At 39.6% G+C, this 13,892-nt stretch overlaps 1 protein-coding gene across 1 annotated transcript in view; it reads right to left on the reverse strand.

Moving 5' to 3' along the window:
• Positions 1-13,892, reverse strand: part of LOC110957809 (partitioning defective 3 homolog B-like) — a 241,583-nt gene that overhangs the window by 7,974 nt on the left and 219,717 nt on the right. Inside the window, 1 exon segment of the mRNA XM_022204011.2 lies at positions 214-429. Within this exon segment, the coding sequence (XP_022059703.2) occupies positions 214-429 (216 nt within the window).

Below are 13,892 nucleotides of genomic sequence, written 5' to 3' on the forward strand. Positions count from 1 at the left end.
TCCCTTTGGGCGTGAACGGCACGGCTCAACCTGAAAACAGAACAAAAATAAAACATTAAATATAAAATCTTGATCTGTTTCTAGAACATTCTGTGAAAATTTGAGGTTATTTCAACAAGAATTACCAAAATTACTGGCCTGCAAACTTTTTGGGACACCCTGTACAGTGACATTGTTTACTGAGATATAAACAGCTTTCTTGTATTCACTTACCCTGGGTGGGGGTAGTAGCCAGGATCAACACCACGAGGGTCCCCTGGTCGTGGGTATGGCTGCCCAGGTTGGTAGCTGGAGTAAGAAGGACCAGACTGGGCACTGGGGTTAGGATAGGATGGGGACTGGGGGTATCCCTGCTGGGCTGGGGGAGGTCCAGGGTAATGACCTGACCACGGTTGCACAGGGTAGTCAGCTGGATCCAGCGGACCTCGTCTGGAAAAAAATGCACATTTTTTAAATAAAGTTTTTCAGACGTAAACAATAACCAAGGACTGTTCTGTACAAATCTTATGTGACAGACCATGGTCAGATGCACATTGTAGAAAGACAATTATTCATTATCATTTTGATAGAAAATTACCTGGATAGTGTTAGAAATATAAATACAATAATTTGTAAAAATGACATTGGTATAAAACATGATTGACCTGCATGACACCACAACTTCAACCTCCTGCTCCGTCTGAAATCACTCAGTAAAACAAACAATCAGCCTACCGCTGACACCATTTTAGTTTGTTGTTTTTGTTTGGTTTGGGATGTTGGGTTCACATATTTTAACAAGAATCTAACAGCACATTTTCTCTGGTAAACCTGCCGAGTAGGGCTGAAGTATTCATCAAAATCTGGTTGAAAGTGTTTGTTGTGGAGTAGAGAAAAGAGCGAAAGAGTACGAGAAGTAAACACGCAGCCAACAGCTCATCCTCAGCCAAAGATCACATAGCAGCAGAATATAAGTGACATGTGACAGTTTTAAGTAGGCTGGGGCTCAGTTAACGCAAGCAAAGACACACACACAGCTGTGGTAATCCAGTCGAGTCCTGTTAATAGATATCAATGTCTTGTGCCCAGTGGAAAGCAAGTACACAAACATGTGTCGTCCACATAGCAAACATTACAAGGTATTAGATTTTATCTCTCCGTCTATCTGTCTCTTTTATTTGTCTACATTTGTTTCTAATTCTCTCTCAATTTACCCATCCGTCTCAATTTCAGTGTCTTTTCTATTCTCTCAGTTTAAATTTAGCTTTAATCTTATTCCACATTTCATTTTATATGCAAGTGTGTTTATGCTTTTTTTGTATATGTGCATAAATGTGAGATTAAATGCGATTTAAAAAATCCAGTCCAATTTTGATTCTGTCTGAATTTATTCAAATGCTGGCTTGATATGCTTCAAAAGCATGTGTACTGAAGCATGCACTTGTGTTAAAATGTGTTCAGAGTAGAATTACGTTACTCTCAACGAGTGTCATAACAACACTTATCATTGATATGCATAGTTGAGTGGGAGGGGCTCCACAGCCTCCAACTCATCACATAGTTGACTTGTTGGCTAGTGCCTGGAGATAATGTTAATGTGCAGACGGGTACGGAGACAGGCAGAATAAATTAAACACAGATTTGTACATAAATACTTGCACACAGGCACACACAGAGCGCTGGTGGTCTCCATGCTGACGCCTGCATGTGTCAATTTGGGTGGTCAGCAGTGGAAAGTGTCTAACTAACTACATGCCCATCGTGTTTGGGATGTCTGCTTCGGCCCCTCCTGGCTTCATGTCCGCTGTTTGCAAGTCTGTGTGTGGGAGAGCACGCATGCACACGTTACATTTCTGCTTCTCTGTCATCTCATCTGTCAACCTATCTGTCACCTGTCTTCTGCTTTCTGACTTATTCTGCTACACTTATTGTACGTCACTCTGGGTTAGCATATCAGCTAGATGTCTCAAATGTCTCTCATCTTGATAGCCGCAGCCGTTTTGTCTGCTCTTTAGCTGGGGATCCTACCAACACGTCAGCCTGCCAGCTGCCCTGTCCATCCACGTGTCTGCATGATTCTCTCTCACTCTTTTTAGACGTTTTATGACCGCAAGTCTGCCTGCCAGCCAATCTGCAGGGCTTGCTATCTACCGCTGTGGCTGTATACCTGTGCAGCCATATCAGTCAGTCAATCTGTCACTTAGCATTCGGCCCGTGGACACGATAATGTCACTGAGGCAGAGATAAGAGCAGTGGAGAGGTGATGGTGAGGTGAAGAGGGCAGGGAAGGGAGGAAGGGAGAGATAAGAGCGAGTGGAAGAGGGGAGGAAAAGCAAAGTGAAGAGGAAGGTGTGAGGGAGAGAGAGAAAAACGGGATAAGAAGATAAAGTAGTGAGCAAAATCAAAACAGGAGCAGTATGCAGGAGGAAAAAAGAAGACAGCATCTGTGAGATTTACAGATAATTAAGCCATCAGCAGATAGTGTGAAGAAAGGCCTTACATTATCTATTCATATGTACAATGATGTTTTATTGTAATTTTTAGGCTTTCAATCATTTTGTCCTATTAGAACACTCAATGTCACTTCTTATCACCATCTGTCGACCATTATTTGGAACAAAAACGCAAACAGAGAGAAGAAGATTAAGAAGAAAGGGTCAGATAAAACAGGATAAAGACGGGGAAGAGAAAACGTGTTGAGACAGATGGTGGAGTGAAGATAATGAGTTAAATGTAGAGTACGAAAAAGAGAGGAATAGTAAGCAAGAAGAAGTAAGAAGTCACCATTCTGGTATTATTATTATTTTTAGTGTGACTGACTAATACAATGTGTTTATTGAGAACTTCTGGTCTGCTTAGAATCATCTTTGATCTCTAAAACATTATGCTGCTAGCTGCTGGCAATCTAACAGAGATCTGCTGGAAATGAAGTTGGAAAATATGGACAATGTTTTGGATTTCAGGGAGGAAATGATTTTATATGTGCTGGGTAAAGCTCTGCTTATTGGAACTCAAATGTAAGCAAGAGCAGAAAATGAACAATTTTCATTATCAAATTTACTGGAGTAATACACTGCATACATTTTTGACTTATGCTATAAAGGCACATTTGGACATTTCCCTCTGAAGACAAATTTATTAATTTCATAAAACAATCGACAGCCTAATAAATCATGAAAATAATCATTGCAGCTCTAGTGTGCTATTAGAGTTTCCATATTGGGAATGGCAGCGGTATCCAGTGGTAATCTTTGGAGAATCCACTGTAAATCCGGTGGCCGGTGTGGAATTCTCCCTCCAGGAACCCAGTCAGCACTGCACAGCAGCTGGGGATTACAGGGTAATGTGGATGGAACCCATTACTGGCGCACACACACACATAGATAAGTATACAGTATGAGAACTAAAACACTTATGTAGACATACACACAGAGAGAACATTTTGAATAAACACACAAAAGAGAAGCGGCGCACACACACACACACACACACACACACACACACACACACACACACACACACACACACACACACACACACACACACACACACACACACACACACACACACACACACACACACACTGCTTAAATGCAGTGCTGGCTCCTAATCACCCCCTCCCAAACCCCGAGCACTCTGGAGGAGGCAAATTTGCACACAGCTGGAGAGGAGTTAAGACCAAATGAGGAGGCTGGTGGTCTTGTGTATGTGTGTGTGTGTGTGTGTGTGCGTGTGTGTGTGTGCGTGTGTGCAGATGTGCATATGTGAAAGAGACAGAGAGAAAGGCAGAACGAGAGAAACAGATGTAATGAATGAGAACAGCTTCCTGGCACACGCAACAACTAGTTCAACATAATTGAGAGAGTCATCAAACCAAAATGAAAAAAATTGAAAACATCCCAAGCAGAACAGAAAAACCATTGAGGACTCAGTTTGAAGTGTAATTCAGCTGTATAATACCTGTTTAGGGATGACTTCCTTAATGCTGTTCGTTACGTAGACGGCGCATTCACTGGCTACACAGGTCAGATATTCGAAAGGATAATTGAAAGGATTTCTCTCCAGGTTTGACAGTAATTGAGAGTAATGTGAGCCTTTCTAATTCCCTGGTATTTAAGAGATTTCTGATGGATTTTAGAGGAAACAAGGACTTGTTATATGTCCTCCGCACCTGCCCCTTTCTCTCATAAACACACACGCTTTCACTTACTCTTTCTAAAAGGGCTGCATACAGCTGTTATACTGGTGGAAACACACACACACACACACACACACACACACACACACACACATCTATCATCCCAGTCCGTCTCAGGGCAACACGAATAGCTTTAAAACAGAGAGACAAGACGTAGCGATGTGACACAACACATTAAAAAACTCCTGAGAGGCAATGACAGGCACATCGCAGATGGATTGTCTCAATATAACCAAACACTAAAGCACCAACACAAACAGAACCGCCTCAACAGATGAGAAGAGGAGGGTTATAGAGGAGAAGAAAAAAAAGAGGCAAAGAGCGATATTTAAAGTGAGTGAAAAAAGAGCGACGAGAAGAAGAGGAAGAGAACTACTGCGGCTTTAATTCAGTTATTTCTTTATGAGTCTTAGTAGAGCTGAATCCTCACCTTGTGTTGATATCCACTTAAAAACGGTTTTAGATTTAGAGTTGGGGAAGTGCTTCATATATTCAAATTGCATTCAACAGTGTCAGATTCTTTGTCAATGAGAGTCATGATATTTTGACAGTCTGGTAATAAAACACATTAATAGCTCAAATTGTTCCACAACTGCTGTTGTAATATCATTCTGTGAGCCACAGCGAAAATGGAGCTGCCGGGAAATAATGTCCCTGGAGTTCAACTAACTTTAACTTAGTTTCATCTTCCTAATGTGATACTTCATTATGAAGCTTTAATCACAGAGACGCACAGTCCAAACAATGAGGCAATAAAAGCTTAAGTGGGAAATAATGAAGGGTGGAGAAATATCTTATTATCTAAGGAAGAGGAGGGTAAGACAGCCAAGTCTATCGGTTGGAAGGCTAGAATGAAGTGCAGGAATGAAAAAAGAAGATTAAAAACCTGTATCATATTTAATATTGTTTTATACTGCTTAGTAAATTCTATGAATTGCTAATTACTGCATGAAGCTCGCAGCCAAAGGGATGAGAGATAAGAATTACATCACCTTTATTACTCCTATTTTTTGTGTTTAAGAAACAGTTTTTGTCTGGCAAAACACTCCATAAATATTCTTTCTTGTGCTCCATTAGGTGTGAAAGAAATAGGGTGCTAAAATAAATTCTGTGCCCTTTAGAACAATGTTAAAGCCATTAGTGACTCAGCTGCAAACAACAGTTTTGTGACCAAAATTCGGTGAATTGCAGGCTGTGTTTACACAGATCAATTAGATAGCAATACGGAAACTAATTAAAAATGCAAGTGGTAAAGTACACGCTGTATGTAGAATATTTTATTTACATTGGTAACATCTGGCAGTACTAGGAAGAATGCTATAAATGTTGATTCCATTTTTAAAAATACTTTTGTGAGACAAATAACCAAAGAAATTCCAATTTCCTTTTTTCTATTTGATCATTTATGACATTCTAACTGCGTGTCTGCAAAAGAAGGCAGTTCTTTCTTCTTCTCGTCATGGTTGAACTGTCTTCATAGAGGTCAAGGACTTTATATTACAGTAAATAATGTGAAATAAATGTGGCAGTAGCAGAAACACACCGCAAGCCTGGGATTCAGAGGGTTAATTATGCCTAAATGTGTACTAAACACATCAAATTACCACATATATTATCAAGAAAAAAAACATACTATTGGATAAAAACCAGTACTGTTCAAAACCAACCACAAAAACATCAAGTTAACTCGTCTAATATTGCACAATAGTTGTGTAATGCCTAAAGTTAGCATGAAACCGCGTCTCACTCAATAATTTAAACATATCACCCTAATGTTAAAATCGAACATTGACATTTCCACGTAGCTCCCATGGGTTTCTTTTACACATAAGACAGTGCTACAACCATGTTTGACACCTGAATCACATTTAATAGAGCTGTTTCTTGCCACTACATGTTGGATGGAAAAAAAAAAAACAATAGCAAAAGGCCCTTAATCTGCCTGAAGTCTTTTAATATTAAATGTTAAACAAGTCCAGCTAGAAAACACTCGTGACATCTCTGCAAACCCTAAAGCTATAAATTAGAGCTTTAAAACATTAAATTAGTTTCAGGAAATCAGTTTTAACTCATTAATATGCACATTTATGCTGCCAAGTGCTTCAAAATCCAATTATTTCACCTTAGGGGGGGTCCTGGGATGCAATTATGAATTTCTGTCGTGTATTGTTCGTTAGTCCATGAGCAGAAACACAGGTGCCAACAAGAAGATGTAGCGTCATGTGCACAGAGTGCAGAAGAGTGCATTTGCAAAAAATATGTGAAATACACTGTATAATTGGAATCCATTTTCAGAGGGATGTATACCGAGCAGAAAGGAAGGCTTTCAAAGTGATTGGCAGGTGTCTTTGTTTAAGTAGGAGCACACTAAGCTGCTGCGTGAGCACACTTCACAGGTACAGTTTATGGCATCTGGAGCTCCACTAACTGAGTGGTGAAAAAAAAATAAACTTTTAACACAACAGAGTTAAGTCATTAAGAGTGACGCCTGAAGCAGCAGAAAAAAAGGGTTTTCTGTTTTATTAGAAGAAGCCCAATAAGACACTAAGCTGTTTTCTTACTTACGGTTAAGTGGTTACACACTGGGTGTCTGGGTGTATGTGTGTGTGTCAGAGATGGTATTCTGTTAGTTCAGCTGTCAATGTGGCTTGGGTTGGTGAATGTGTGTTTGTATGTGTGTGACTCTTCAACCTCTCTTGACTTCTGACCTCTTGAAGTCACATGACACTCCATCAGTTCCAACCAAACACTTGGAAGATGGGGTCAAAGGCTAAGAAAGGGTATTATTAACCAGGATTAGGGGGCATACCTAAAACATAGACATAACATTCAAATGTTCAGCACCATTTGCTAAAACTAACAACCATTTGGTTAAAGACTGGGTCACCAACCTAAGTGGGAGCAAAGAAAACTTCATATTTTATTTTAATGTTTGTCAATGATATGAATTAAAAAACACCATGTGTTAAGTCTTGTTGTAGACTTTTTTTTAAAGAGAACAGCACATGGTGCTGCCAAAACCAGAAGATTTTTTTAACCTTTAACTAGACTTGTGTTACTTTTTTAAAGAAAAAAAAACTCAGCTAAATGTTGGTGAACCTAACACCCATTTAACTGTTCTTACATCTACACAGCTGTGCAATCCTACAAGAAACATATGCAGATTATAGTGATAATGGTGGAGAATTTACCATTCAAATTTTATCATAATTGTTGCAATGATACAAAAGATGACAAAAGCTAACTAGGGCAGCCTACCATCAATATGTAAACTGGTTGAAAACTGACTTTGAAATGTTTCCTGCTGATTTACATTAAAACTCAAAGCCTGTGAAATAGTATGGCATATGAGGGCTACGTGCATATTTTACACTAAATAAAAGAGGTTAAAGAAGAAGTCTGTGATTCTGGAGGTAGATGGTTTACCGAGCCAGCATGTGCCACATTGAAAAACATTTGCTTTTCTGTGTACAAAGCCAGTGCAGTACAAATATTTGTTTGTGTATTCAGAACACAAGCTAGTTGACTGTGATTAGATATTTACTGAAACTGACAAAAAAAAAAATCATTTGACCAAATTAGTGTACTCTACTTTTAAAGCTACATTTCAAAAAGTCCTCATTGTCACTCGGTTTCATAGAAATAAAAGGAAGAGTAATGTTTTTCCAGAGTGTGGTAGCGCTAATCTATTACCGTAGATTAAACACATTATGAAAAGTAACAAAATTACACTATTATTTGTCATAAGAAAGTACATATTTTGGAAAAGCATAATGGAAACACATAAGTTAGCTTTGTGCTTGAAACTGTAAACTGCTTAAATACAAAAATATAGCTGCTAACAATCTATATTCTGAAACTAGCTGCCCCTTGGCCTCCATGCATTTGAGTCTCTTGTAACAGCCATTTCTTTTAGCAGAACATGCATTGTAAATTTCACATGAAAATTTTTCAAGCAAAACAAGTTAGTTGCTGGTATTAATTTAGCAAGATTTCTACATTATAGTGAGCAAATTAAGGTAAGGTGTGCTAATATCTGCAGTTATTGTGTATTGTAGATGAGTGTGCTGTGGAAAACAATATTTTTCTGCATGAACTTGTTGGCTTAAAACAGCTCAGACCTTTGAGGGTGTTCTGACTGTAGGAACCATCACAGTCGAACCTTGTTCAGGGCAGTTTTCACAGGAGAAAAAAACAAACCAACACCTTCTCCAGTTTAGATGCCTCGGAGCAGCCAACAATAAAGTGTGGTGTCAGTCTTGAGGGCGACTGGTTAAATTCAAACATGACCAGGAGTGTCATTTGTTCTACCATCTTGAACTTCACCATGAATAATGTAAAATTCACCACATAGGCCAACAAAGCAAACCTTCCATTGTGCTCATAGAATTGAAGTTATATCCAGTAATGACCATTTGTTGTTGTTTGACACAGTTGAAGTTGAAGTTGCAGTCAAAGCTGTTGGGTCCTACACTTCAATGGAAACAGAAAGGCTGAAAAGGCCGATTAGGTGACTGTTCATGTAGAAGTTTGTGCTCCTCATGCCCTATGTTCCTGCACTGTAAAGCTGCCTCATGTTAACAAGCCACGTCTATAACAGGAGAATTCTTTGTGGTTGGGTGGAGCTGGACTCTGCCCTAAATATGAATCATGCACTGCTTCTTTATGTCACTACTTATTATGAAAACAACAGTCAGTATTTGTATTAAAATTATGTACTGAGTAAATGTCTAAAGGTGTCAATGATGAGAAGAAACTCCGTGGTAATCACAATTGACTTTGAATGACTTACTGTGCATCAAGCGAGAAGCGAAATACAAATACAACCTGATTATGGAGCATATTTAAGCCAAGCAATGTCTGTACGAGAAATAGAGATTTAAGAGTACGCAAAAAATAAAGACCAGGCATTATTTCACTGGAGACTGTTTCATCGTCTAAAACGAAAACGAAATCTTTTGCTTCATGACCTGCCTGCTAATGTTGCGTTTTGTCTGAGGACTCTGCAGCAGAGGAAAATTTGTGTCAAGAAAACTAACAGTTTACAGGCAAAGAGCAGACCACTAAAGAATCAAATCTTCATCTGTATTCCATGGTACAACTAAAGAGCAAAGGACAGAGAGAAGGTAGATGAATTTAAAGAGGATAAGACGCCAGCGTAAACAGAAGACAAAGAGATGTGGTTACAGAGGGCTAAGCCAGAGGGAAAAGAGGACAAGGAGGAGGAAGGCAAAGGTGAGGGCAAGAAGTAGAATTGTCAAATAAGGAGGTATGAAGGACAAAAATAAGGTTTTCTAAAGATTTCTCTTGTCAAGAAAGACATAAAGCATGCAAGATGTAACAGAGGCTGTGCACTGAATTAACAGAAATAGTGAACCAACTTAAATAATTGGTCGTGTCTACAGATACGACCCGTACCCGTAGCCTGTGGCCAACGGATACGGCACTTTCCATTTGCCAGACAGATACGGACCCGTACGCGAGTCTCGTGAGTCAAGAAGCTGCTAACCACTGCAAACTGTTGAAAGGTAAGCAAAGGTTAAGGTTAGGGTTAGTGTGAGGGTCAGGTTTAGGGTCCTTACCTGTAGTACCGATGCTACGGGTCCGTACCTCTAGCATCGACCGGGAGTCACGTGACCAGATCTCGCGTATCTGATTGGCAAATGGAAAGTGCCGTATTCGTAGGCCACAGGCTACGGGTACGGTCCGTACCTCTAGCAACAACCTAAATAATTAGCTTTATTTGGGGACATGCAATTGAATTGTGTTTATTCAATTAAGTTAACAACTAATATTAATGCTGGTGGTGTAACATAGATGAACAAGCATCAGTTGATTTGTCATAAAAGACCATGAAAACTTAATTTTAACTTCATTTAAATATTTGCTTTTCCCCAAAAATGTAAAATACTTTTCTTACTAAATTTAGCATTCTTTCATGTTTTTTTTAAACTCTGTAATCCTACTACAAGTAAACAGCAACAAAATTTGGATAGCAGTCACAGAATCCTAAAGAAGCAGCCAACCTAATTTTTACCTTTTTGCCCAAATTAAAATACCAGTTTCAAGTGACAAAGTGGAATTTCAAGTTGATAGAATCCACAAAAGCAAAAGTAGACTGCCTTCCCTAAAGCAGAAAGATACATGAGATTCATTCGAAACAATGCTTTGCTTCAACTGTAGTTCAAAAACATTTTTACAGTGTGACAGTCAAGTAAAAGGCAAGACACAGGAAATAAAGCAGAGGTGGAAAACAAGAACAGGGTTCCCACTCTTTCCCCGAAATGATTTTCCAGGACTTTTCCAGGACATTTCCAGTCGGTACAGACACACGTTATCACATCATCCACTAATACGTTCCCGTCCCCCTCATTCTTTGGAAGTGTTCTTTACTACAGCTGTAACTTGCATTTACCCTGATTGTTTCTATATTTATCACTCAGACATTTGATGTGCATCTATGGCTATAATTTATCTATGGAAAATAATTATGGCAGATGTATCATAGAATAATGCAAACACAACCACAGATGACAGCGTAACAGTTCACTAGCATGACAAACTGGAGTTACAGTGTTCAACTGGGAAATTCCCAACTCTACTTTCTCTACTCTCCTACTTTCTCTGTTGCAATTGATTTTGAAATATTAGGACATTTTCAATAAATCACTGACCAATTTCCTTTGTTTCATATCAGTGTATTGCTTAACTCAGATTTTCTGCACATCTGGCACCTGCATTTCTCATGACGATAATGTGTTTTTCTTCACCCCCTTAAGCCCATATGGAGCCTAATACGGCTCTGCCGGCCTACTGGACAATTTAATGCAAAAATATGGACAAAAATGCCACAATGTGCTTCAACTGTAACAAAATGTGCCCAGAAAATGACAGAACAAAGCCAAAATGTGACCTTAATACGAACCTGAAAAATACCAAAATGTGCTCTTGGTATGCCAGTATACACCTGAAAAAATGTGATCAGATTATAAAGCAAATTACCCAAAAATATGCCACCTAGTGTTCCAAAAGACAGCCCTCAATATGCCATATCCAGAATATGCCCAAATGTATCTTCATTTGCTGATCAGGGTTTAAGAGGGTAAAGTTTGGTTCAGTGAGGAAAAAATGTGCACAATGACATGTAAACAGTAGCCAGGACAGTTCCCCCTCGTGCTCATCTGGTCCTGGTCTCTCCTAGTTCTATCGTTTATAATCTCGTTTATTGAGAACCTCTGCCCTCTGATATTTCTGTGTTGCGTTTGCAGACTGACATGTTGATTGTTTACTCTGTAGCAATTGGACATTCTTGCTAATTAGCGTGTGCACGCTAAATTCGCAGTCCAGTGTCTGCAACTGAACCACCGATTGAGACGTAGGAGGTGAAGTGAGCGATGTCACCGTGACGTCACCATCATACGCAGGCGGACTTTTCGCGACAGAGACTTTATCTGTGTTGATCATAGACTGTATTCTTATGTATTTATAAGAGGCGAGTGTTAGACAAGGCCAAATGTATATTGAGACAACCTGACCATGTGCTGTTTTCAGAGTTTGAAATGCTGCCCTCTGGGCGGCGCTATAGAGAGCCTTACGCTAAAACACAGCGTTATTCTTCATCCTTTATACCTACAGCTATTGGACTTTTAAACAAGGATGAAACTCATCTTAAAAGCAGTTAAATCTTGAGGTGTGAACTATTATGACTGATTCCCACTATGTGTTGCATTTATTTTTATTATTTTATTCTTTTACTTATGTTGAACGATTGTTTGGAAAGCTGGTATGCTTCAAATGAATTGCCCCTAAGGGGATAAATAAAGTTTTCTGAATCTGAATCTATGGTGTTGACTGGCGTCATCGACTGAAAGTTTGATTTCAGACATGAAACACTCAGCTGCACCCTCAACTGTTGTGGGAAGATGTAGTTTATGCAGACGCCACCACACACCTCGGCAGTGAGGGGGATGAAATGATGTTTCAGTAAAAGTTTGGGTGTCGCAACACCCACACCACCCACACAACAGAATTCCTAATGTTGTTTTCATTCCCTTATTTTTATCAGACAATAAAACAACTATGAACTACTGAGTGAAACGTGGCCCATACCTGTTAAGCCGCCGCTATGCCGATATCAGAGTTGTGTTTCATCTCGCAAGTTACAGCCAACTCAGGGGAATGTAAATTTGATTGGCTGGTAGCGTTACATGGGGCGCTGTGCCGGCTCGAAGCAGAGAAGCGCTATTTTATATATATTATATGCCTTAATGTTGCCCAGAAAATACGTTGACAACAGACATGCATGCGGATATCTTGTAACCTGTTTGCATTAACAGAGGGAGGATAAATATTTTTCCAGGACAAGTTAGCCGTTTCCAGGACATTAGACCTTTTTTTTTTCTCATTTTCCATATGTTTTCCATGACTGGAAAATTGGTCAGTCATTTTCCAGATTTTCCAGGATTTCCAGGACGCGTGGGAACCCTGAAGAAGTAGACAATGAGCTGGAGGAAACCGAACAAAGAAAAAGAAAATTTTGATCTAAAGACCGAGGAAAAGGGAATGATGGCTACAAGTAAGAGAGATTGAGCCTCTCAGATGGATGTCTTGTGAACCCGAGAAGAAAAACATGAAAGGACAAGGAGGAGGAGGAAAGGGGCAGAAAATGAGAAGGGGGAGGAAAAAGAAAAGTAACAGAGAGGAGAAAAGGGGGAGAAAAAAGGCAGTGAAACAAGTGGTGCCCTCCAGAGAGCAGCATGCTGAAGGTCAGCATCTGCAGAGAATAATGGGCCCTACTTCAGAGAAGCGCACACACACACACACACACACACACACACACACACACACACACACACACACACACACACACACACACACACACACACACACACACACACACACACACATTTGTTCTCGTTTCAATGAAACTAAACACCTTTCAGGGGCTCCTATCTGTCTTTGTCAATAAAGTTCTGTCAAGTATGATCAATCCACCAGTACATCATGCATGAATTACATACTAGCGTAGGAAACTAACATGATTACATTCCCCTGTGTATGTAAGTGTTTGTGCACACAGATTTGGAAATATGCCGTGTGTGACTATGAATGTGTGATGGTGCATAATTCAAAGTACTCAATATTAGAGAACACAGTTGAAGTGTTAAGAGAAAAAAAGAGACAGACAGGGAATGAGAAGAAATGACTGTAGAAAGATGAAAAGCAAATGAAAAGACTACGGTAATACAGTAAGTACTTAAAGTGAAAAGTAGGAGAAAAAGCGACTGCAAGAAAGCGGAAACAGGAGAGAGGATCAAATTAGAGCACAAAAAAGTTTAAAAAAAGATGTCTGCGAGAAGAAAAAGAAATAGCACTGAAATGAGATGGGAAAAGGACAGAGGAGAAACCCATTAGAGGAAAATGAGAGGAACTGAGGGATGAGGGCCTTCCAGATGGTAGGAGACTGTTGCCTCGGAAACACGGAGAGGGCAGAACAATGGGGATTTGGAGTGGTGTTTCGCATCCCATCATAATACGGCCATGCCATTTGGAAATGGAGCGACGAAGCCTCAGCCAAAAATGACAGAGGCTGGCAATTTACTGCAGGCAAATCCTCCAAAAAACATCCAAATTCTGATCAACAAGTCGCATGTAGGAGCGGCTGATGGATCAATAAATTGAGGTTCATGTTATGTACTACCACACTATGGGAGTG

The sequence above is a fragment of the Acanthochromis polyacanthus genome, chromosome 14 (assembly GCF_021347895.1).
Source record: "Acanthochromis polyacanthus isolate Apoly-LR-REF ecotype Palm Island chromosome 14, KAUST_Apoly_ChrSc, whole genome shotgun sequence".
NCBI classification, from domain to species: Eukaryota; Metazoa; Chordata; class Actinopteri; family Pomacentridae; genus Acanthochromis; species Acanthochromis polyacanthus.